This window comes from Ranitomeya imitator, chromosome 10, assembly GCF_032444005.1.
Source record: "Ranitomeya imitator isolate aRanImi1 chromosome 10, aRanImi1.pri, whole genome shotgun sequence".
Lineage (NCBI taxonomy): Eukaryota > Metazoa > Chordata > Amphibia > Anura > Dendrobatidae > Ranitomeya > Ranitomeya imitator.
Genome location: NC_091291.1, coordinates 68,219,675 through 68,246,681, shown reverse-complemented (window position 1 = coordinate 68,246,681; position 27,007 = coordinate 68,219,675). Strand labels below are relative to the sequence as shown.

Genomic DNA, 27,007 nt, shown 5'->3' with positions numbered 1-27,007 from the left:
GAAGGGACATATTCGCCCATCGTCATCACCACTGGGAGCAGGGTTCTTCTTTGTAGCCAAGAAGGATGGTTCGCTAAGACCGTGTATTGATTACCGCCTTCTTAATAAGATCACTGTTAAGTTTCAGTATCCCTTGCCATTGATATCTGACTTGTTTGCTCGGATTAAGGGGGCTAGTTGGTTTACTAAGATTGATCTTCGTGGTGCGTATAATCTGGTGAGAATCAGGCAGGGAGATGAATGGAAAACGGCATTTAATACGCCCGAGGGTCATTTTGAGTATCTGGTGATGCCGTTCGGACTTGCCAATGCTCCATCTGTGTTTCAGTCTTTTATGCATGACATTTTCCGTGAGTATCTGGATAAATTCCTGATTGTTTACTTGGATGACATTTTGATCTTCTCTGATGATTGGGAGTCTCATGTGAAGCAAGTCAGAATGGTTTTCCAGGTACTGCGTGCTAATTCCTTGTTCGTGAAGGGATCAAAGTGTCTCTTCGGTGTGCAGAAAGTTTCATTTTTGGGGTTCATCTTTTCCCCTTCTACTATCGAGATGGATCCGGTTAAGGTCCAGGCCATCCAGGATTGGACTCAGCCGACATCTCTGAAAAGTCTGCAGAAATTCCTGGGCTTTGCTAATTTTTATCGTCGCTTCATCTGTAATTTTTCTAGCATTGCCAGACCATTGACCGATTTGACCAAGAAGGGTGCTGATTTGGTTAATTGGTCTTCTGCTGCCGTGGAAGCTTTTCAGGAGTTGAAGCGTCGTTTTTGCTGTGCCCCTGTGTTGTGTCAACCAGATGTTTCTCTTCCGTTCCAGGTCGAGGTTGATGCTTCTGAGATTGGAGCAGGGGCGGTTTTGTCACAGAGAGGTTCTGGTTGCTCAGTGTTGAAACCATGTGCTTTCTTTTCCAGGAAATTTTCTGCTGCTGAGCGTAATTATGATGTGGGCAACCGAGAGTTGCTGGCCATGAAGTGGGCATTCGAGGAGTGGCGTCATTGGCTTGAGGGAGCTAAGCATCGCGTGGTGGTATTGACTGATCATAAGAATCTTACTTATCTCGAGTCTGCCAGGCGCTTGAATCCTAGACAGGCCCGTTGGTCGTTATTTTTTGCTCGTTTTGATTTTGTGATTTCGTACCTTCCGGGCTCTAAAAATGTGAAGGCGGATGCTCTGTCTAGGAGTTTTGTGCCCGACTCTCCGGGGTTATCTGAGCCGGCGAGTATCTTCAAGGAAGGAGTCATTGTGTCTGCCATCTCTCCTGATTTGCGGAGAGTGTTGCAGAAATTTCAGGCTAATAAACCTGATCGTTGTCCGGCCGAGAAACTGTTCGTCCCTGATAGGTGGACTAGTAAAGTTATCTCTGAACTTCATTGTTCGGTGCTGGCTGGTCATCCAGGAATCTTTGGTACCAGAGAGTTAGTGGCTAGATCCTTCTGGTGGCCATCTCTGTCACGGGATGTGCGTGCTTTTGTGCAGTCCTGTGGGATTTGTGCTAGGGCTAAGCCCTGCTGTTCACGTGCCAGTGGGTTGCTTTTGCCCTTGCCGGTCCCGAAGAGGCCTTGGACACATATTTCGATGGATTTCATTTCTGACCTTCCCGTTTCTCAAAAGATGTCGGTCATTTGGGTGGTCTGTGATCGCTTTTCTAAAATGGTCCATCTGGTGCCCTTGGTTAAATTGCCTTCCTCCTCTGATTTGGTGCCTTTGTTCTTCCAGCATGTGGTTCGTTTGCATGGCATTCCTGAGAATATTGTTTCTGACAGAGGTTCCCAGTTTGTCTCGAGGTTCTGGCGAGCCTTTTGTGGTAGGATGGGCATTGACCTATCTTTTTCCTCGGCCTTCCATCCTCAGACTAATGGCCAGACCGAACGAACCAATCAGACCTTGGAAACATATCTGAGATGTTTTGTTTCTGCTGACCAGGATGATTGGGTGTCATTTTTGCCGTTGGCTGAGTTCGCCCTTAATAATCGGGCCAGCTCGGCTACCTTGGTCTCTCCATTTTTCTGCAATTCTGGGTTCCATCCTCGTTTCTCTTCAGGACAGGTTGAGTCTTCGGACTGTCCTGGTGTGGATTCTGTGGTGGACAGGTTGCAGCAGATCTGGACTCAGGTAGTGGACAATTTGACCTTGTCCCAGGAGAAGGCTCAGCTTTTCGCTAATCGTAGACGCCGTGTGGGTCCCCGACTTCGTGTTGGGGATCTGGTTTGGTTATCTTCTCGTCATATTCCTATGAAGGTTTCCTCTCCTAAATTTAAACCTCGTTTTATTGGTCCGTATAGGATTTCTGAGATTCTCAATCCGGTGTCTTTTCGTCTGACCCTCCCAGACTCCTTTTCCATACATAATGTATTCCATAGGTCGTTGTTGAGAAGATACGTGGCACCTATGGTTCCATCTGTGGAGCCTCCTGCCCCTGTTTTGGTGGAGGGGGAATTGGAGTATATTGTGGAGAAAATTTTGGATTCTCGTGTCTCTAGACGGAAACTCCAGTATCTGGTCAAATGGAAGGGTTATGCTCAGGAGGATAATTCCTGGGTTTTTGCCTCTGATGTCCATGCCCCAGATCTTGTTCGTGCCTTTCATGTGGCTCATCCTGGTCGGCCTGGGGGTTCTGGTGAGGGTTCAGTGACCCCTCCTCAAGGGGGGGGTACTGTTGTGAATTCTGTGGCTGAATTCACTCCTGTGGTCACAAGTGGTATTGCAGCCTCTGGGCTTCCTCCCTCAGGTGTTTTGGTGAGCTCGTTGGCTGCCTTACTATTTAACTCCACCTGAGTCTGTCTTCCTTGCTCCTTGTCAATGTTCCAGTGTTGGTTCTGAGCTACTGCATCTTTCCTGTGGCCTGCTGCTCTGCTAGATAAGTGTTTCTTTGTTTTTGTTTCCGTTTTTTCTGTCCAGCTGTGCTTTTCTCTTTTGCTGGAAGCTCTGAGACGCAAAGGGTGCACCGCCGTGCCGTTAGTTCGGCACGGTGGGTCTTTTTGCCTCCCTTTGCGTGGTTCTGCTTTAGGGTTTTTTGTAGACTGCATAGTTCTCTTTGCTATCCTCGCTCTGTCTAGAATATCGGGCCTCACTTTGCTGAATCTATTTCATTCCTACGTTTTGTCTTTTCATCTTGCTAACAGTCATTATATGTGGGGGGCTGCCTATTCCTTTGGGGTATTTCTCTGAGGCAAGTCAGGCTTGTATTTCTATCTTCAGGCTAGTCAGCTCCTCAGGCAGTGCCGAGTTGCATAGGTAGTGTTAGGCGCAATCCACTGCTGCTTTTAGTTGTGTGAGGATAGGTTCAGGTATTGCAGTCTGCAGAGTTTCCACGTCTCAGAGCTTGTTCTATTGTTTTTGGGTTATTGCCATATCACTGTATGTGCGCTGATTACTGCACACTGTGTTGCCTGATAGCACAGCATAACAGGCCCCATAAGATGCTCCATACAAAAATATTCCCCCATATAATGCTCCATTAGGCTATGTGACCACGTTGCGTATTCATGTGCAGATTTTTCAGCACCGTCTTTGTAAAATCTGCAAATCTGCAGATTTACTGCGGATTTCTTGCATTTTTTGTGCGGATTTCACCTGCGTTTTTACATCTGCGGATTCCTATTGAGGAACAGGTGTAAAACGCTGTGAAATATGCAAAAAAAATTGACATGCGGAAAATACACCGCAGCATTTCCTCGTGGTATTTTCCACAGTATGTGCACTGCGGATTTGGTTATCCATAGGTTTACATGGTACCGTAAACCGCATGGAAAACTGCTGCGAATCCGCAGCAAAATACGCAACGTGCACATACCCTAAAGTTGCTGATGGCCCCCATCAAATGCTCCATACAAAAATATGCCCAATATAATGCTCCATAAAGTTGATGATAGCTCCATAAGATGCTCCATACATAAATATGTTCCATATAATGCTCCATAAAGTTGATGATGGCCCCATAAGATGCCCCACAGAAAAATATGCCACATATAATGCTCCATAAAGTTGATGATGGGCCCCACAAGATGCTCATATAATGCTCAATAATGCAGTTTATGCTGATCATATACCCTATATTGCTGCTGCAATAAATAAAAAAAGACATACGTCTCGTCGCTGGCCTGCTCAGGACCCCGGCACTTGTCCCAGTGGTAAAGTCGACTGCTGGCCCTGTCAGCAGCCACCAGAATACTTACCGAGACTGCAGGGGAGCGAGCAGACGATCCAGGAAGCATCGGAGAACAGGTAAGTGGGACAATGACTCATGTATAAGCCGTGCGGGGTCTTTTTCAGCAAAAAAACTTGCTGAAAAACTTGGCTTATACACAAGTATATACGGTACTAGATGGTGGCACGATTCTAACGCATCAGGTATTCTAGAATATGCATGTCCACATAGTATATTGCCCAGCCATGTAGTATGTTGCCCAGCCACGTAGTATATTGCCCAGCCACGTAGTATATTGCCCAGCCATGTAGTATATTGCCCAGCCATGTAGTATACTGCCCAGCCACGTAGTATATTGCCCAGCCACGTAGTATATTGCCCAGCCACGTAATATATTGCCAGCCACGTAGAATATTGCCCAGCCACGTAGTATATTGCCCAGCCACTTAGTATATTGCCCAGCCACGTAGTATATTGCCCAGCCACGTAGTATATTGCCCAGCCACGTAGTATATTGCTCAGCCACGTAGTATATTGCCCAGTCACGTATTGCCCAGCCACATAGTATATAGCACAGCCCACGAAGTACGGTATATTGCCCAGCCACATAGTATATAGCAGAGCCACGTAGTATATTGCCCAGTAACATAGTATATTGCCCAGCTACATAGTATATAGCAGAGCCATATAGTATATCGCCCAGTCACGTAGTATATTGGCCAGCACAGAGCCACGTAGTATAGAGACGTTAAAAAAAATAAACATATACTCACCTATAGCCCGTTGAAGTCCTGCTATACTTACCCTCCGCCGCCTTTCTCGTTCCTCTCCACGCTCCCTGGATCGCTCCATTGCAAGCGACAGCTTCCGCTCCCGTCCCAGGGCTGGTGTGAGCAGGACCTATGATGACGTCGCGGTCACATGACCGACCGTGACGTCACGGCAGACCACACACCAGCCCTGGGACGGGAGCGGAAGCTGCAGCTTGCAATGGCGCGGTCCCGGAAGCGTGGAGAGGAGCGAGGAAGGCGGCGAAGGGTGAGTATAGCAGGTTTTTTGTTTTTTTAATTATTTTTAACATGACATATTTTTACTATTGATGCTGCATTGGCAGCATCAATAGTAAATAGTTGGGGACACACAGGGTTAATAGCAGCGGTAACGGAGTGCGTTACACCGCGGCCGTTACCGCTGCCATTAACCCTGTGTGAGCGGTGAGTGGAGGGGATTACGGAACGGGTGCTGGGCAGTGAGTGCAGGGGAGTAGGGGAGGGACTAATCGGCCTGTGGCCGTCGCTGATTGGTCGCGGCAGCCATGACAGGCAGCTGCTGAGACCAATCAGCGAACGAATAACCGTGACAGAAGGAAAGACAGACGGAAGTACCCCTTAGACAATTATGTATATAGATGTGTCTCTGGGTTTCCCTGTTATTCTTATAAAATTCCATTTTATAGAGAAAAAACAACAAAAAAAAAAGAATATCCGCAAGAGATTTGCTCGCTAAGTTACTCTTACAGTCATGGCCAAAAGTATTGACACCCCTGCAATTCTGTCAGATAATACTCAGTTTCTTCCTGAAAATGATTGCAAACACAAATTATTTGGTATTATTATCTTCATTGAATTCGTCTTAAATGAAAAAACACAAAAGAGAATGAAGCAAAAAGCAAAACATTGATCATTTCACACAAAACTCCAAAATGGGCCAGAAAAAAGTATTGGCACCCTCAGCCTAATACTTGGTTGCACAACCTTTAACCAAAATAACTGCGACCAACCTCTTCCGGTAACCATCAATGAGTTTCTTACATAGTTACATAGTTATTAAGGTTGAAGGAAGACTATATGTCCATCTAGTTCAACCCATAGCCTAACCTAACATGCCCTAACATGTTGATCCAGAGGAAGGCAAAAAAAACCCATGTGGCAAAGAGTAAGCTCCACATTGGGGAAAAAAATTCCTTCCTGACTCCACATACGGCAATCAGACTAGTTCCCTGGATCAATGCCCTATCAAGGAATCTAGTGTATATACCCTGTAACATTATACTTTTCCAGAAAGGTATCCAGTCCCCTCTTAAATTTAAGTAATGAATCACTCATTACAACATCATACGGCAGAGAGTTCCATAGTCTCACTGCTCTTACAGTAAAGAATCCGTGTCTGTTATTATGCTTAAACCTTTTTTCCTCCAACCGCAGAGGATGCCCCCTTGTCCCTGTTTCAGGTCTATGATTAAAAAGATCATCAGAAAGGTCGTTGTACTGTCCCCTCATATATTTATACATTAAAATAAGATCACCCCTTAGTCTTTGTTTTTCCAAACTAAATAGCCCCAAGTGTAATAACCTATCTTGGTATCGCAGACCCCCCCAGTCCTCTAATAACCATGGTCGCTCTTCTCTGCACCCGCTCCAGTTCAGCTATGTCTTTCTTAAACACCGGAGACCAGAACTGTGCACAGTATTCTAAGTGTGGTCGAACTAGTGACTTGTATAGAGGTAAAATTATATTCTCCTCATGAGCATCTATGCCTCTTTTAATGCATCCCATTATTTTATTTGCCTTTGTAGCAGCTGCCTGACACTGGCCACTGAATATAAGTTTGTCATCCACCCATACACCCAGGTCTTTTTCATTGACGGTTTTGCCCAGAGTTTTAGAATTAAGCACATAATTATACATCTTATTACTTCTACCCAAGTGCATGACCTTACATTTATCCCCATTAAAGCTCATTTGCCATTTATCAGCCCAAGCTTCTACTTTACATAAATCATCCTGTAATATAAAATTGTCCTCCTCTGTATTGATTACCCTGCAGAGTTTAGTGTCATCTGCAAATATTGAAATTCTACTCTGAATGCCCCCTACAAGGTCATTAATAAATATGTTAAAAAGAAGAGGGCCCAATACTGACCCCTGTGGTACCCCACTGCTAACCGCTACCCAGTCCGAGTGTGCTCCATTAATAACCACCCTTTGTTTCCTATCCCTGAGCCAGCTCTCAACCCACTTGCACATATTTTCCCCTATCCCCATTATTCTCATTTTATGTATCAACCTTTTGTGTGGCACCGTATCAAAAGCTTTTGAAAAGTCCATATACACTACATCCACTGGGTTCCCTTGGTCCAATCCGGAACTTACCTCTTCATAGAAACTGATCAAATTAGTCTGACATGAACGGTCCCTAGTAAACCCGTGCTGATACTGGGTCATGAGGTTATTCCTCTTCAGATACTCCAGTATAGCGTCCCTTAAAATGCCCTCCAGGATTTTACCCACAGTAGAGGTTAAGCTTACTGGCCTATAATTTCCGAGTTCAGTTTTTGTTCCCTTTTTGAATATTGGCACCACATTTGCTATACGCCAGTCCTGTGGCACAGACCCTGTTATTATGGAGTCTTTAAAGATTAAAAATAATGGTCTATCAATGACTGTACTTAATTCCTGCAGTACTCGAGGGTGTATCCCATCCGGGCCCGGAGATTTGTCAATTTTAGTGATTTTTAGACGCCGCCGCACTTCCTGCTGGGTTAAGCAGGTGACATTTAATTGGGAATTTTTATCACTAGACATTTTGTCTGCCATGGGATTTTCTTGTGTAAATACTGATGAAAAAAAGTCATTTAGCATATTGGCTTTTTCCTCATCCTCATCCACCATCTCACCCAGACTATTTTTAAGGGGGCCAACACTATCATTTTTTAGTTTCTTACTATTTATGTAGTTAAAGAATATTTTAGGATTATTTTTACTCTCTCTGGCAATGAGTCTCTCTGTCTCAATCTTTGCTGCCTTGATTTGCTTTTTACAGAATTTATTTAATTTTCTGTATTAATTTAATGCCTCCTCACTACCTACTTCCTTTAATTCTCTAAATGCTTTCTTTTTGTCACTTATTGTGCCCCTTACAGCTCTATTTAGCCATATTGGTTTCCTCCTATTTCTAGTATGTTTATTCCCATACGGTATATACTATGCACAGGTCCTATCCAGGATGCGAATAAACGTCTCCCATTTTCTTTGTGTATTTTTGTGTCTCAGGATATCGTCCCAGTTAATTGCACCAAGATCCTCTCTCATCCGTTGGAAATTTGCCCTCCTGAAGTTTAGTGTCCTTGTAACCCCTCTACTACACATCTTTTTAAAGGATACATGAAAACTTATTATTTTGTGATCGCTATTTCCCAAGTGACCCCCAAACCCTTATATTTGATATGCGGTCTGGCCTGTTGGTTAATATTAGGTCTAGCAGTGCCCCCCTTCTTGTTGGGTCCTGAACCAGTTGTGAAAGGTAATTGTCTCTCATAATTGTCAAAAACCGATTACCTTTGCTGGAACTGCAGGTTTCTGTTCCCCAATCTATTTCAGGGTAGTTGAAGTCCCCCATAATAATGACTTCTCCTTGAGTCGCAGCTTCATCTATTTGCTTTACGAGGATATTCTCCATTGCTTCCATTATTTTTGGAGATTTATAACAAACCTCTATCAGTAATTTATTATTTTTCCCCCTCCCCTTATCTCCACCCACAGGGATTCTACATTTTCATTAAATTCACCTATATTATCGCGCAGGATGGGTTTTAAGGACGATTTTACATATAGACACACCCCTCCCCCTCGCTTATCTGTACGGTCATTTCTGAACAGGCTATAGCCCTGCAAGTTAACAGCCCAGTCATGGCTCTCATCCAGCCACGTTTCAGATATCCCCACCATGTCATAATTATGCTCCAACAACATTAGTTCTAATTCGTCCATTTTGTTGGCGAGGCTTCTGGCATTAGTATACATGCACTTTATGTTCCTCTCTGTACTTCTATTTCTTAAATTATTAACTGTTCTGACCCCACCCCCCATGCCACCGCCACCCCCAACTTCCTTATTTGTGCCCAGGTCTCTATCTGCACTATCTTCCCCTCCTATAAAATGAATACCCTCCCCCCCAATTCCTAGTTTAAACACTCCTCCAACCTTCTAGCCATTCTCTCCCCCAGCACAGCTGCACCCTCCCCATTGAGGTGCAGCCCGTCCCTAGCGTAGAGCCTGTAGCCAACTGAGAAGTCGGCCCAGTTCTGCAGGAACCCAAACCCCTCTTTCCTACACCAATTCTTGAGCCACTTATTAACCTCCCTAATCTCCCGTTGCCTCTCTGGCGTGGCACGTGGTACCGGCAGTATTTCGGAAAATACTACGTTGGAGGTCCTTGCTTTCAGCTTGCAGCCTAATTCCCTGAAATCATCTTTAAAGACCTTCCACCTACCTCTAACTTTGTCATTAGTGCCAATGTGCACCATGACCGCTGGGTCCTCACCAGCCCCTCCCAGTAATCTGTCCACCCGATCAGCGATGTGTCGGACTCGAGCGCCAGGTAGGCAGCACACCGTTCGACGATCCCTGTCTTTGTGACAGATTGCCCTATCTGTTCCCCTAATAATTGAGTCGCTCAATACCAGCACCTGTCTGGCCTGCCCTGCTCTCCTATTTCCCTCCTTACTGGAGCGGTCACTCCTCCGGCTTTCAGAGGACATGCCTGGCTGCAGCAGTGCTACCCCTGTACTGGCACCCCCCTCATCTGCCAACTTAGCAAACTTATTGGGGTGTTCCAGATCAGGACTAGCCTCCCTGGCACTCTTCCCTCTACCCAGCTTCCTAACTGTCACCCAGCTTGCTACTTCATTGTCCTGCAGCTCCATCCCACCATCCCCCCCCTCATCTGTCCCATTGAGCGTCTGCTCCGTGAGCAGAAGACTCCTCTCCATATTGTCTATGGATCTCAGTATTGCCAGCTGCATATTTAGAGTCAGAATCTGGGTTTCCAAATGCACAACGTGCTCACATCTCGCACAGCAGTATGCACCCTCGATCGGCTGCTCAAGGACTGCATACATATGGCAAGATGTGCACTGGATGGCATTAACAATCGTGGAGCACATTTCCTAATGGGGATTGCACCAGACAGAACAGTTCAATTAAAAATATAAAAATAAATACAAAGTATTAATAAAAATCAGACAGCAATTCAGTAATTCCTCCCTTGGAAACTCCCTGACTCCAAAGTCACTTAATCACAAGTCACACTTACCGCCGTCCACACTTACACTCAGGCCACACTCAGCTCGCTCACACTCGCTATGCTGAAGATTTAAAGATTTTTTTTTTCTAGTTCCCCTCAACAGCAATCAACCTTGCTGTTCAAATGCACTTCCAAAAAGGACTTGAGCCCCAAACAGCTGCCCCTTATAAACCCTTAACTATAAGCCCCCACCCTAAGTTAACCCTTATGAATATAGCTACCCCCAATTCAGCAACTCACACCAATTCACACAGGTATTTGTTACAGGCTTTCCAAATACCTATTCACTGAATCACAAGTCACACTTACCGCCGTCCACACTTACGCTCAGGCCACACTCAGCTCGCTCACACTTGCTCTGCTGAAGATTTATAGATTTTTTTTTCTAGTTCCCCTCAACAGCAATCAACCTTGCTGTTCAAATGCACTTCCAAAAAGGACTTGAGCCCCAAACAGCTGCCCCTTATAAACCCTTAACTATAAGCCCCCACCCTAAGTTAACCCTTATGAATATAGCTACCCCCAATTCAGCAACTCACACCAATTCACACAGGTATTTGTTAAAGGCTTTCCAAATACCTCTTCACTGAATCACAAGTCACACTTACCGCCGTCCACACTTACGCTCAGGCCACACTCAGCTCGCTCACACTCGCTCTGCTGAAGATTTATAGATTTTTTTTTTCTAGTTCCCCTCAACAGCAATCAACCTTGCTGTTCAAATGCACTTCCAAAAAGGAATGCTCTGCTGGAATTTTAGACCATTCTTCTTTGGCAAACTGCTCCAGGTCCCTGATATTTGAAGGGTGCCTTCTCCAAACTACCATTTTTAGATCTCTCCACAGGTGATGTATGGGATTCAGGTCTGGACTCATTGCTGGCCACCTCAGAAGTCTCCAGTGCTTTCTCTCAAACCATTTTCTAGTGCTTTTTGAAGTGTGTTTTGGGTCATTGTCCTGCTGGAAGACCCATGACCTCTGAGGGAGACCAGCTTTGTCACACTGGGCCCTACATTATGCTGCAAAATTTGTTGGTAGTCTTCAGACTTCATAAAGCCATGCACACGGTCAAGCAGTCCAGTGCCAGAGGCAGCAAAGCAACCCCAAAACATCAGGGAACCATTGCCATGTTTGACTGTAGGGACCGTGTTCTTTTCTTTGAATGCCTCTTTTTTCTCCTGTAAACTCTATGTTGATGCCTTTGCCCAAAAAGCTCTACTTTTGTCTCATCTGACCAGAGAACATTGTTCCAAAACGTTTTAGGCTTTTTCAGGTAAGTTTTGGCAAACTCAAGCCTGGCTTTTTTATGTCTCGGGGTAAGAAGTGGGGTCTTTCTGGGTCTCCTACCATACAGTCCCTTTTCATTCAGATGCCGAAGGATAGTACGGGTTGACACTGTTGTACCCTCGGACTGCAGGGCAGCTTGAACTTGTTTGGATGTTAGTCAAGGTTCTTTATCCAACATCCGCACAATCTTGCGTTGAAATCTCTTGTCAATTTTTCTTTTCCGTCCACATCTAGGGAGGTTAGCCACAGTGCCATGGGCTTTAAACTTCTTGATGACACTGCGCACAGTAGACACATGAACATTCAGGTCTTTGGAGATGGACTTGTAGCCTTGAGATTGCTCATGCTTCCTCACAATTTGGTTTCTCAAGTCTTCAGACAGTTCTTTGGTCTTCTTTCTTTTCTCCATGCTCAATGTGGTACACACAAGTACACAGGACAGAGGTTGGGTCAACTTTAATCCATGTCAACTGGCTGCAAGTGTGATTTAGTTATTGCCAACACCTGTTAGGTGCCACAGGTAAGTTACAGGTGCTGTTAATTACACAAATTAGAGAAGCATCACATGATTTTTCGAACAGTGCCAATACTTTTGTCCACGCCATTTTTTATGTTTGGTGTGGAATCATATCCAATTTGGCTTTAGGACAATTCTTTTGTGTTTTTTTCATTTAAGACAAATTAAATGAAGATAATTATAACAAATAATTTGTGTTTGCAATCATTTTCAGGAAGAAAATGAGTATTATCTGACAGAATTGCAGGGGTGTCAATACTTTTGGCCATAACTGTAGCTAATCATATAATCTGCAGAAGGGTTTACACGTTAACTGAATAGGTATAAAGCTTGTATAGACCAATGGGCTATACAAGGTGGGAACACTGTGCACAGGGTAATCTTTTTGGCTACCTATGCAATCTGGATGTCAATTTTCATATTTCTAACCAGCAATGCAGCCATTTCCACGTCTACGGGGAATCTGTCCTTTAGCTCAGTGGGAGTGGTCAGCCTTTTTTCTGGGTATTCCCACTTCTTTAGTACCAGGTCCCGAATGTTTATGGATAGGAAATATTTGTTTCATCCTTGATCGGAGACTGTCGAACATCTCTTCTTGTACTGTCTGGGAAGTTCTCTCCTCCTCTACCTCCATAGTTCTCCTTATCACCATAAGGAGTTCTTCTATATTTTCAGAGGAGAACTAGTATCTCTCCTGTTGAGAGGTTTCCAGGTCCAGAACTAGTTCTTCTGGAATGGAGATTTCATCCTGAGAGTCATCGTCCCCTTCCTCGCTAATTTTTTCTCTTTTTAGACTCTGCAGGGATATTGGGGTAGGGTGTGAGCTGGGAGAAAGCGGCCAGGAATGTTTTTATTTCCTGGGGGACTACGACCTTAATCTCTTCCATTAGGAAGGTTGTTCCTCCCTGATGACCTTCTCCATGCACTCTTTTCATAAAGGTGTTATATGTGAAAAAAAAAACAGTTTCTTTGCGCAGACTGCACATTTGCGTGAAACCTTGGATTTGCTCCCCAGTGCAGGTTCCTTGTCCCCCTGAAAGAGAGAAAAGAAGGAATAGTAATTTATTGTACCTGCACCCAGGGGATGGATACCCAGTTCCCATATTCTTACTGGGATCGGAAAGGCGCTTGGATCTACAGATGCAGAGCGGGAAGAACCTGGCACCTTCATGACAACACACACAGAGTTGGTCCTACCTACCATGAGGTGCCTTCCTTATGCGGGGCTCTTATATGGGAGTTCGGATCCAGCACATGTACTTTTCATTAGAGAACAGCCTTCCCTTGATAAACAGGTGTGAAGAGCAGGGTTCAACCCCTGCCTGCACTGGAACCGCTATCCCATAGCGATCATTTGCGATGCGTTCTAGAGTGGAACGCAAGAACCTTAACTGCGTCATCATTCTGAGACTGACGTCTGACGTCACTTCTGGCGCTGTCGACATGTACAGAACCAAACGTGCATGTGTTGGAAACAAAGGTGCTTTTTTCCCAGCAGAGCAGGGGGGAGATGGGGCTGGAGAGCTCAGAGCGGCCTTCAGCCCGAAGAAACCCTCAGACCTTGCCTGGAGGTGCGGACTGGAGAGGAGTGCCGAGTCCCTTACGGATATGGGAGCAGCGTCTGGGGAGGAGAGGTAAGCCTGTCGGTCCCCTGCTGCCCGAATACGTATATTTTCTTCTAGGTGTCTGCCGCCATCACAGGACACCTTCAGATAACCTCTTCATCCCTGAGAGGGACAGCAAAAAACACAGAGGGGACGATGTGGGAATTGCTATTTGACCTCTTTATGTTTCCTGTCCCTATTAGGAAACATCGTCCGGGGTACTGTCGTGGGGGGTGTTTTAGAGAAATTTTAATTTTTATGCCCTTAAGTCAGAGAGTAAAGTCACACAAATAGTTAATAAATAACACTTCCTACATGTCTACTTTACATCAGCACAATTTTTGAAACATTTTTTTTTGTTAGGAAGATAAGACAGGTTAAAAGTTGACCAGTGATTTATTTTTCCAACAAAATTTTCAAATTTGTACATTTTTTTAGGGAACACATCACATTTGAAGTGACTTTGAGGGACCTATATGACAGAAAATCCCCCAAAATTACACCATTCTGAAAACTGCTCAAAACCACATTCAAGAAGTTGTGGGAAAAAACAACTGTCTGGGCCAACAGCAGAGCTTAGAAAGGAAGGAGTGACGTTTTGAAACGCAGATTTTGATTAAATGGTCTGTGGGTGTAATGTCGCATTTGGAGAGCGCCTGATTGGCATAATCAGTGGAACTTCCCATAAGTGACCCCATTTTGGAAACTAGACACCTCAAGAAATTTATATAGACGTGTGGTGAGCTCCTTGAACGCACAGAGGCTTCACAGAATTTTACAACATTGATCTGTGAATATGTAAAAAATATATTTTTCTCACAAAAATATTGCTTTATCCCCATGTTTTTTTTTCATTTTCACAAAGATAGGAGAAAGTAGACTCCAAAATTTGTTGTGAAATTTCTGCTGAGTACACAGAAAAAAGGGAAAAAAATATTTTGAGGCACAGTGCAAAGCTCAGAAGGAAATCGGAAGCCATACTGGAGCTCAGATTTTGCTGGAATGGTTTGAAAGGGTAATGTCATATTGGCCCTGAGGTGCCAGGAGAAGAAACCCGCCATAACGGACTTCATTTTACAAACTACACCCCCCAAATTAATTAATCTAGGAATGCAGTGATCATATTGATACTACATGTTCTTCACAGATACCATTGGGCAGTGAAGAAAGAATAATTAAATTTATATGACTAAAATGTTGTTTTAGCCCCAAGTTTTACATTTTTCTATGGGCTAGTAGGAAAAAATGGACCTCAGTTTGTGTAAAAATGTATCCTGAGTGCACCAACACCCTACCTGTAATAGGAAAATGCTTTTCAGGAACAGTGCAAAGCTCAGAAAGGAAGGAGCACCCAGATTATAGTGCAGATTTTACTGTCATGGTTTGCGGGTGCCATGACCCACTGGGAGAGCCCATGAGGTGCCAGAACAGCAGAATCCCCCCCGACCATCCATAAGTGACCATATTTTTACACACTACCCCTCTCAAATTAATCTAGGGGTGCAGTGTTCATATTGACATCATGTGATGGGTGTGTCACATTTTATATTTTTGGACAGTGAAGAAAAAATAACTACATTTTTACTACCAAAATTTTGTTTTACAATTTACATTTTCACACTGTGAAATGGGTAAAAATGGCACCAAAATATGTCCCACAATTTCTTCTGAATGTAGAAATACCCCGTCTGTGACTGTACAGTATTACTTAGCCATACGGCAAGACATGTGAGGGACGGAGCGCTATTTGCCTTCTGGAGCTCAGATTTTCCTAGAATAATTTGTGGACTTCATATACAGTTCAACAAGAACACAATCCTCCATCAAGTGACTCCATTTTGGAAATGACACCCCTTCAGGAATTTATCTACAGGTATAGTGACTATTTTGATTCCATAGGTGTTTTCCAGAAACAAGTAGAAGTGGATGTTGCTGAGTGAAAATTGCAAACTACCATTGGTGTGCCCAGTATGTTGTAGTGCCCGTACAATGTGCCCACCTCATGCTTCTGGAGATACGCACCCGTAAATTAGGCGGGCTCTCATCACTACAGGAATGCCAAACATGTGGATGCTAAATGTGGTTTAGGCTAGCGCAACGGACTGCGCTAACGCAATGTCCCAAAAGGGATCGCGTTTGCCGATCCCGCTAGCGCAGATACCCAATCTGCGCTAGCGAGGAACGGACCTCGGACGCTGCAAGCAGCATCCGCGGTCCGTCCGAAACTAACGGGACATCGCTAGCGCGTGCCGAAAATGGCATGCGCTAGCGATGCGCTAGAGATCCGTTAGCACATTGCCGTCAATGGGTGCGCTAACGGATCCGTTGCATGGCGTTAATTGCGACAATTTCGCCATGCAACGGAGTCCGCTAGCGTTAACCCATTAACGCAATGTGAACCTAGCCTTAGGCACACTGGGAATCTGAAGAGAGGGGGCATTTGGATTTGGGAGAACAAAATTTGCTGAATTTCTTTTAAGCGGTGAGGAGCCATTGCCCTTTTCCAGAGCCTTTGTACTTCCAGTAACATGGAAGACGCCTATATTTCAGTTAACAGATGACGGACCTGAGTTGGGACTTGATTTTTCTATGGAATGATTTGAAGTTTTGATTGGGAAGATTTTACATAACATACTGGATCACATTTATCCTGTGCCCTACATTGAGTACTTACTTTGGGGTTTCCAGCTAAATCTCTGAGTGATGCGATTCAGATTAAACTCCTGAGGGATCCATTCCGATCATAGACCAGACGGTGTCCACAGTGCCTCCGTCTGCCTGAATATAGGGAACCTTCCGCCAGGGATTCCATCTGAATCACATATTTCAGAGATATACACAAAAACAAAGTGTAATCGCTCAGCGTAGAGTGCAGGATGTGAGCCGAGCCTTACTGTGATCTTTGGGAGGCAGAATGAAAAATTCAACAGCAGATGAAGAATTGGTTTTATATTTTTATGCTGTTCCTTGTGCGGTATAAGTGATTAGATGACCTTATTCTTTGGGTCGGTGCGATTACAGCGATACCAGATTGATATTTTTTTAGGTTTGGCTGCAGTCACACACTAAAAGATGCCTTTTTTATTGCAAAAACTAGAGTTTGTATTGTCATATTATGAGAGCTTTTCATTTCTCCATATTTCTGCTGACATAGTCATGTGAGGGCTTGTGTTTTTGTGGGACGAGATGTCGTTTCCATTGGTACCATTTTTGGCACATGATATTTTTTGATCACTTTCTATTCTGATTTTTCAGAGGCAGAAGGAACAAGAACCAACAATTCAGCAGTTTTTTTTTTTTGTTTTTTTTTTTTGGGGGGGGGGGGGGTTATGCTGTAATCATTATTTTATGTTTGGCTGCTGTCACACACTAAAAAACACTTGTGCGTCGCCATATTTTGATAGCTATAATTTTTTCCATATTTCGGCCAACAGAGTCACGTTGACGGCTTGTTTTTTGAGGAATGAGTTGACCTTTTTATTGGTGCCATTTTCACTTTGGAAGGGTGGCATAATTAACAAAAACCAACAATTCAGGAATTGCTTTTGAGGTGTTTTTTTATGTCATTACGCATGTGGTAGAATTGAAACCAGCTTTATTCTTTGGGTCAGTACGATTACAGCGACACCACCCCTTTTTTATGTTTTGTCACTTTTGAACAAAAACTATTTTATAGAAAAAAAAATGACATCACTTTATTCTGAGAGCTATAACTTTTTTTTCCTCTATTAGAGCTGTATAGCAGCATGTTTTTTAGTGGGACAGGATGACGTTTTCAGCGATATTATTGTTATTTATATTTGTCTTTTTTATTGCACTTTTATTCCACTTTTTGTTAGGCAGTATGAGGAAAAAGCATAATTTTTTGCACAGACTTGTCTATTTTATTTACGGTCGCACCAGGTCTTCTGATGCGAGAACAGTCCATGATTTATGGATGTGTGAAACCGGCTTAAGGTGTCAGAGTCACAAGTTAGTGGTCATAGCCAGGTCTCTCAGATATAATAGTGAGAAATTTGGTTTATTTATAATCCTTTCATTTGTAAAGATGCTGGATGGCTGTCTGGAGTTAAAGAAGCACTCCTACCATCAAAGTTTTCGTCTTCTTAATACATTGCTCTCATCATACTATATGGCGCTGTGTGCTCATTTTGCCTTAGAGTGCTTCTTTAAACACAACTATCAAATTTTTATGACTTAAAATTTTTTTATATGCAATTTTTTTTACCTGAAGTATTCGTGCCGACACAGACACAATCTGATTAAAGAAGGATATACTATGGCGGAACTTCTCTTGCATATCACATAAAAATAGAACACTTGAGTGTTGGCCCAGCTTTCCTATACGACTCAGTGACATTTTCTTTATCTAAAAAAAAAGGATTAAAATAGAGAGATTTATAGATCAATAAACATACAGTATATCCCAAAAATGAGTACACCCCTTACATTTTTGTAAACATTTTATTATATTTTTCATTGAGACAACACTGAAGATATGACACTTTGATACAATGTAGTCAGCGTACAGCTGGTGTAAATTTGGCGCGCCATCTAAATAACTCAACACGCAGCCATTAATGTTTAAACCACTGGCAAAAAAAGTCAATACATCACATATTGTGAAAAAGGCCAAACTGTACCGAAATTGTCAATATTTTGTGTGTCCACCATTATTTTCAAGAACTGCCTTCACTCTCTTGGGCATTGAGGTCACTAGAGCTTCACAGGTTGCCACTGGAATCCTCTTCCGCTTCTACAAAGCGACATCCACGGAGCAGGTGAATGTTAGAGACCGTGAGCTCCTCCACCTTGTTTGAGGATGCCCCAAAAACGCTCAATAGGGTTTAGGTCTGGAGACATGCTTGAACAGTCCAGCAGCTTTCAGTTTCTTTAGCAAGACAGTGGTCGTCTTGGATGTGTGTTTGGGGTCGTTATGTTGGCATACTGCCCTGCGGCCCAGTTTCCGAAGGGACGAGATCATGCTATGCTTCACTATGTCAAAGTACACGTTGTCATTCATGTTTCCCTCAATGAACTGTAGCTTCCCACAGGTGGCAGCACTCATGCAGCCCCAAACCAATCAAGACACTCCCACCATGATTCACTGTAGGCAAGATACACTTGTCTTTATACTTCTCACCATCTAAACCAAATACGTTTATCTTGATCTAATCAGATCACAAGACATGGTTAGAGTAATTCATGACCTTAGTCTGCTTGTCTTCAGTAAACAGCAAGCATTCTTGTGTATTCTCTTTAGTAGAGGCTTCCTCCTGGGACAACAGACACATAAGACCAATTTGATGCAGTGTGCAGCCTATGGTCTGAGCACTGACCCCCTGTAACCTCTGCGGTAATGCTTACAGCACTAATATGTCTATTTTGTAAAGATAAGCTTTGGCTATGACGCTGAGCATGTGCGCTCAACTATCTTGATGGACAATGGCGAGTTTTGAGTGAAACCTGTCTTATAAAACCGCTGTATGGTCTTGGACAACATGCTGCAGCTCAGTGTTAGGGTGTTGGTAATCTTCTTATAGCCTAGGCCATGTTGACATACAGCAACAATTCTTTTTTTTAGATCCTAAGAGAGTTTTTTGCCATGAGGTGCCATGATGAACTTTCACTGACCAGTATGAGAGAGTGTAAGAGTAATGACATGAAATTTACCACATCTGCTCCCATTCACATCTGAGACCTTGTAACACCTGTATTGCAATGCTTTATAACAGTGATTAGACTGCAGAAAGTGAAAGTCCCATAGTGGGAGTAAGTAAAAAAAAATAAAATAAAACCTAAACCTATATTGCACAAATAAATAAATATTTTGATGAAAAAAACAAAAAAAAAAACTACACATACAGTGCCTTGCGAAAGTATTCGGATCCCTGGAACTTTTCAACCTTTTCCCACATATCATGCTTCGAACATAAAGATGCCAAATGTAAATTTTTGGTGAAGAATCAACAACAAGTGGAACATAATTGTGAAGTTGAACAAAATTTATTGGTTATTTTAAATTTTTGTGGAAATTCAAAAACTGAAAAGTGGGCGTGCAATATTATTCGGCCCCTTTAACTTAATACTTTGTTGCGACACCTTTTGCTGCCATTACAGCTGCAAGTCGCTTGAGGTATGTCTTATCAGTTTTATACATCGGGAGACTGAAATTCTTGCCCATTCTTCCGTGGCAAACAGCTCAAGCTCAGTGAGGGCTCTATCTGAAACTCAAACTCAACCTCTCCAAAACTGAACTTCTTCTGCTCCCGCCATCTACTAACCTCTCTAAATCTGACATTTCCCTCTCCGTGGGTGGCACCATAATAACACCCGGTCGCAGGCGCGCTGTCTTGGTGTTATGTTTGACTCCGATCTCTCCTTCACCGCCCATATACAATCTCTTGCCCGCTCGTGCCGCTTACACCTAAAGAACATCTCTAGAATCCAGCCTTTTCTCACCATGGAAACAACAAAAACCCTCAGTCGCCCTGATCCACTCCGGCCTGGACTACTGAAACGCTCTATTAATTGGCCTCCCCCTCACTCGACTTTCCCCTCTCCAGTCTATCCTTAATGCGGCAGCCAGGGTTGTCCATCTGGCTAATCGTTACTCGGACGCGTCCGATCTTCGCCAGTCGTTACACTGGCTGCCCATTCATTACAGGATAGAATTCAAAGTACTTGTTCTCACCCACAAAGCTCTCCACAGTGCAGTACCCCCTTACATCTCCTCCCTCATTTCTGTCTATCGGCCTAACTGACTTCTGCGCTCTGCAAATGACTTTCAACTGACCTCTGCACTAATCCGTACCTCCCACTCCCGACTCCAAGACTTCACCCACGCTGCGCCAATCCTCTGGAATGCTCTACCCCAAGATATAAGGACCATCCACAATTTGCATAGTTTTAGGCGCTTGCTCAAAACACATTTGTTCAGAGCGGCCTACCACGTTCACTAATCAAAATCATTTTATGTTTATGTATGTGTAGCCCATTCACTATCTCCATCTATCCCCACTCCCTGAAGATGGCTGGACCATCATTGTAAATACATCATTGTAAATACACACCTGTACATTGTATCTCCCCCACCCCATTGTAGATTGTAAGCTCTCACGAGCAGGGTCATCTTATTTTGCTTTAATTATTGTATTGTTAACCTTGTTACTTATGACTGTTGTGTTTGAAACTGTTAAACTATAAAGCGCTGCGGAATATGTTGGCGCTATATAAAGATTATTATTATCATTATGATTATTACTAGATGGTGGCCCGATTCTAACGCATCGGGTATTCTAGAATATGCATGTCCTCGTAGTATATTGCCCAGCCATGTAGTATATTGCCCAGCGACGTAGTATACAGCAAAGAGCCACGTAGTATATTGCACAGCCCACGTAGTATATTGCCCAGTCACGTAGTATATTGCCCAGCCACGTAGTATATTGCACAGCCCACGTAGTATATTGCCCAGTTACGTAGTATATTGCCCAGCGACGTAGTATACAGCACAGAGCATATTGCCCAGCCACGTAGTATATTGCCCAGTTACGTAGTATATTGCCCAGTGACGTAGTATACAGCACAGAGCATATTGCCCAGCCACGTAGTATATTGCCCAGTTACGTACTATATTGCCCAGCTACGTATATTGCCCAGCCACGTAGTATATTGGCCAGTCACGTAGTATATTGCCCAGCCACGTATGTCACAGGTTAAAAAATAAAAAATAAACATATCCGATCCGAGGGCCCCTTGTAGTTCTGTCGCCAGCTTCCGGTCCCAGGGTGTGATGACGTCGCAGTCACATGACCGTACCGTTATGGAAGGTCCTTCTCGCGCAGGCCCTGTGATGACGTCACGGTCACATGACCGTACCGTTATGGAAGGTCCTTCTCGCGCAGGCGCGCAGGACCTGTGATGACGTCGCGGTCACATGACCGTGACGTCATGGAAGGTCCTTGTCGCATACCATCCTTAGCACCGGAGCGTCGCGAGGAGCGGGAAAGGCGCCGGAGGGTGAGTATATGATGATTTTTTATTTTTTTTTTAATTATTTTTAACATTAGATCTTTTTACTATTGACACTGCATAGGCAGCACCAATAGTAAAAACTTGGTCACACAGGGTTAATGGCGGCGGTAACGGAGTGAGTCTGTTACCGCTGGCATTAACCCTGTGTGAGCGGTGACTGCGGGGAGTATGGAGCGGGCGCTGACTGCAGGGGAGTAGGGAGGGACTAATCGGACTGTGGCCGTCGCTGATTGGTCACGGCAGCCATGACAGGCAGCTGGCGAGACCAATCAGCGACTTGGATTCCATGACAGACAGAGGCCGAGACCAATGAATATCAATGACAGACAGAAGGACAGACAGACAGAAAGACTGAAGTGACCCTTAGACAATTATATAGTAGATTATGGAGACCGCTTGTGACTAGCAGTTTTCAGCTCTTTCCACAGATTCTCGATTGAATTGAGGTCTGGACTTTGATTTGGCCATTCTAACAACTGGATACATTTATTTCTAAACCACTCCATTGTAGATTTTGCTTCATGCTTGGGATCTTTGTCTTGTTGGAAGACAAGTCTCCGCCCCAGTCTCAGGTCTTTTGCAGACTCCAACAGGTTTTCTTCAAGAATGGTCCTGTATTTGACTCCATCCATCTTCCCATCAATTTTAACCATCTTCCCTGTCCCTGCTGAAGAAAAGCAGGCCCAAACCATGATGCTGCCACCACCATGTTTGACAGTGGGGATGGGGTGTTCAGGGTGATGAGCTGTGTTGCCTTTAAGCCAAACATATTGCCAAAAAGTTCGATTTTGGTTACATCTGACCAGAGCACCTTCTTCCACATGTTTGGTGTGTCTCCCAGGTGGCTTGTTGCAAACTTTAAACAACACTTTTCATGGATATCTTTGAGAAATGGCTTTCTTCTTGCCACTCTTCCATAAAGGCCAGATTTGTGCAATGTACGACTGATTATTGTCCTATGGACAGACTGTCCCACCTCAGCTGTAGATCTCTGCAGTTCATTCAGAGTGATCATGGGCCTCTTGGCTGCATCTCTGATCAGTCTTCTCCTTGTTTGAGATGAAAGTTTAGAGGGACAGCCGGGTCTTGGTAGATTTGCAGTGGTATGATACTCCTTCCATTTCAATATAATCGCTTGTACAGTACTCCTTGGGATGTTTAAAGTTTTGGAAATCATTTTGTATCCAAATCCGGCTTTAAACTTCTCCACAACAGTATCACGGACCTGCCTGTTGTGTTCCTTGGTCTTCATGATGCTCTCTGTGCTTCAAACAGAACCCTGAGGGTATGTGTCCACCTTCAAGATGGCCGGCGGTTTAGTCGGAGCGGCAAACCCGCTCTGCGCTAAGCTCCGCCCCCTTCTGGGACGCGATGATGCCGGATGTGTTCATAGCACACATCCGGGATCATCGCATCCCATGCATAGGGCCCTGTGTTATACCTTGCGGTGACGCAGCGTCGCCGCAAGGTATACGGACATGCTGCGATCTTAAAAGACGCGCCGCATGTCCGGAGTCGCAGGGCCGCCGCGAGCGTGTTATCACGCATAGTGGAGACGGGATTTCATTAAATCCCCTCCACTATGCTGTAACATCTGGACGCTGCGTGTTTGACGCTGCGTCTCTATTCAGCGTCAAACACGCAGCGTTTCCTGCACGTGGAAACATATCCTGAGACTATCACAGAGCAGGTGCATTTATACAGAGACTTGAATACACACAAGTGGATTATATTTATCATCATTAGGCATTTAGGACAACATTGGATCATTCAGAGATCGACAATGAACTTCTGGAGTGAGTTTGCTGCACTGAAAGTAAAGGGTCTGAATAATATTGCACGCCCCACTTTTCAGTTTTTGAATTTCCACAAAAATTTAAAATAACCAATAAATTTCGTCCAACTTCACAAATGTGTTTTCCACTTGTTGATTCTTCACCAAAAATTTACATTTGGTATCTTTATGTTTGAAGCATGATATGTGGGAAAAGGTTGAAAAGTTCCACTGTATTTGGTATTGCTGCATCTGTAACGACCCAACCTATAAAACTGTCCCACCAGTTAACCACTCCAGTGAACACCATAAAAAACAAGGCAAAAATGATGTTTTATCATGATACCACCACACAAAAAGTGGAATAGAACGTGATCAAAAACATACATGTAAATAAAGATGATACCGCTGAAATATCAACTTGTCCCGCAAAAAACAAGTTGCAATAAAGCTCACTCAGCAGAAAAATAAAATTATAGCTCTCGGAAGACAGCAATGGAAAAATAATCATTTTTTCTATAAAATGTTTATAGTGAAAAAGTCCAAAACATAAAAAAAATATCAATGTGGTAATCATACTGACCCGAAGAATAAAGGTGCCTTATCAATATTACCACACGTGGTATGGCATAAAAAAACTATTCCTGAATTGTGGGTTTTGTTCATTCTGCCTCACAAAAATTGGAATAGAAAGCGATCGAAAAATGTCATGTGCCCGAAAATGAAACCAATAAAAACGTCAACTCGTCCCGCAAAAAAGTCACAAGACTCTTGTCAGCAGAAATATGGAAAAATTATAGGTCTCAAAATTTGGCGATGTAAAAACTTGTTTTTGCAAAGAAAAGTGTCTTTTAGTGTAAGACAGTTGCCAGACATAAAAACCAGATATGAATCTGATATCACTGTAATCACACCGACCCAAAGAATAAAGTTATCTAATCACTTATACTGCATGAAGAACGACACAAAAAAATAAATAAAACCAATTCTTCACCTGCTGTTGATTTTTTCATTACACCGGGGCTCCCGTCTAAATCTCTTAAATTCAGATGGAACCAGAGACGGAAGATTCATTATAATGAGGTATAGATGGATTAACTGTGGACTCAGTGTGGCTGCCTATGATCCGGCGGTGTCTGTCTTTTTAAGTGTGCATAAAATTGCCATTGGCCACAATTTTGCGCATTTCTAAAAAGAAGGCTAATGCTGAACAGAAGCCAGACAGAGTTGCTCTCGACTACTGCTTCATTATAATGAATGGCTCCCTAGGGGGTTTCATCTGAATCATGTCACTTGATAGAAACCCTAAAGTAAGTGCTCAACTAAGTGCAAAACCAATTCTTCACCTGCTATTGATTTTTTCATTCTGCCTCCCAAAGATCGCAGTAAGGCCCGGCTCACATTTATCCTGCGCTCTGCGCTAAGCGCTTTCCGTGTAAATCTCTGAAATACGTGATTTAGATGGAACCCCTGGAGGAAGATTCCTTATAATGAGGCAGATGGAGGCATTGTGGACGCCATCTGACTTGTGACCCAGCGTTGTCCGTCTTTAACCCCTTCATGACCTTGGGATTTTCCATGTTCGTTTTTTGCTCCCCTCCTTCCCAGAGCCATAACTTTTTTATTTTTCCGTCAATATGGCCATGTGAGGGCTTATTTTTTGGAGAGACGAGTTGTACTTTTGAACAACATCATTGGTTTTACCATGTTGTGTACTAGAAAACGGGAAAAAAAATCCAAGTGCAGTGAAATTGCAAAAAAAGTGCAATCCCACACTGGTTTATTGTTTGGCTTTTTTGCTAGGTTCACTAAATGCTAAAACTGACCTGCCATTATGATTCTACAGGTCAGTACGAGTTCATAGACACCAAACATGACTAGGTTATTTTTTATCTAAGTGGTGAAAGAAAATTCCAAACTTTGCTAAAAAAAAAAAAAAAATTGCGCCATTTTCCGATACTTGTAGCGTCTCCATTTTTCGTGATCTGGGGTCGGCTAAGGGCTTATTTTTTGCATTCCGAGCTGGCGTTTTTAATGATACCATTTTGGTGCAGATACGTTCTTTTGATCGTCCGTTATTGCATTTTAATGCAATGTTGCAGCGACCAAAAGAACGTAATTCTGGCGTTTCAAATTTTTTTCTTGCTACGCAGTTTAGCGATCAGGTTAATGCTTTTTTTTATTGATAGATCAGGCGATTCTGAACGCAGCGATACCAAATATGTGTAAGTTTGATTTTTTTTTTTATTGATTTATTTTGACTGGGGCGAAAGGGGGGTGATTTAAACTTTTATATTTTTTTTATTTTTTTAACATTTTTTTTAACTTTTGCCATGCTTCAATAGCCTCCATGGGAGGCTAGAAGCAGGCACAACACGATCAGCTCTGCTACATAGCAGCAATCTGATGTTCGCTGCTATGTAGCAGAAATGCAGGTGTGCTGTGAGCGCCGTCCACAGGGTGGCGCTCACAGCTACCGGCAATCAGTAACCATAGAGGTCTCAAGGACCTCTATGGTTACAATGTACAAGCATCGCCGACCTCCGATCATGTGACGGGGGTCGGCGATGCGATCATTTCCGGCCGCCCGGCCGGAAGCAGTAGTTAAATGCCGCTGTCTGCGTTTGACAGCGGCATTTAACTAGTTAATAGGCGCAGGCAGATCGCGATTCTGCCCGCGCCTATTACGGGCACATAATCCTTAAATCGCAGGGCCCCCAAGGTCTTATCTCCTCCCTATACACATATTTGCTATCTTCGGGGTCTACAGTCACCGTCAATTCTATTAAAGAAAAATGGAGTGAACAGCTTTCTAATATGCATGAGGAGGAATGGGGAGACATACTCGAGTCTCCGATTAAAGTATCTCCATTAGTTAATAACAGGATGACTCAGTTGTATATTATACATCAATCATATCTAACTCCGATGCGACTTTGTAGAATGAGTCGGTTCCAAACGACAGAATGTATGCGGTGTCACTCACTAGATGCAGACTTTATCCATATGATATGGAGATGTCCTATTATCCTTCATTATTGGAAAGAGGTGACATCATTATTAACATCACTGCTGCTGATCCCTATTCCCCTTGACCCATTAGTTTGTATATTTGGAGTGTGGGAGGAGGAGACCTGGGACCACTATACTGGTACTTTCCTGCGGGAGGCGCTCTTTTTGGCACGTAAGGTACTAGCGCTGAGGTGGATGGGAAACTCCTGTCCTTCTGTAAGAGCTTGGATTGACCTGGTTAATTCCGTAATCCCATATGAAAGTACGCTATATCGGAACAGGGGCTGTCCGGGAAAATTTGATAAAATTTGGGGTCGATGGAACTCTTCCCATCTTACCCTATAGAAATATTATGATGGGTTCTCTTGGTAGTGGTCGAAGGCAGCACGTGGGGGTTGGGCACAAGGATATGTGGCGAATTAGTTAGTAATTAGAGTAGAAGCAGTCTTAATTTGAGAGTTTTAGTTTTACAGGTTTTCTCTTTCCTTACCTATGTAATACATATGTAAAACATATGTTACAGATGGCTAACAAATACATC

The 27,007-nt window shown here is 43.5% G+C and overlaps 1 protein-coding gene across 2 annotated transcripts in view; it reads right to left on the bottom strand.

Annotated features, from left to right (window-relative positions):
- ISOC2 (isochorismatase domain containing 2) overlaps nucleotides 1–27,007 on the bottom strand; it is a 241,972-nt gene that overhangs the window by 162,343 nt on the left and 52,622 nt on the right. For both annotated transcript variants that reach the window (XM_069740720.1, XM_069740721.1), the window contains exon 2: nucleotides 17,872–18,012. In XM_069740720.1, coding sequence (XP_069596821.1) covers nucleotides 17,872–18,003 — 132 coding nt within the window. In that variant the 5' untranslated portion in view covers nucleotides 18,004–18,012. The remainder of the gene's footprint in view (nucleotides 1–17,871; nucleotides 18,013–27,007) is intronic.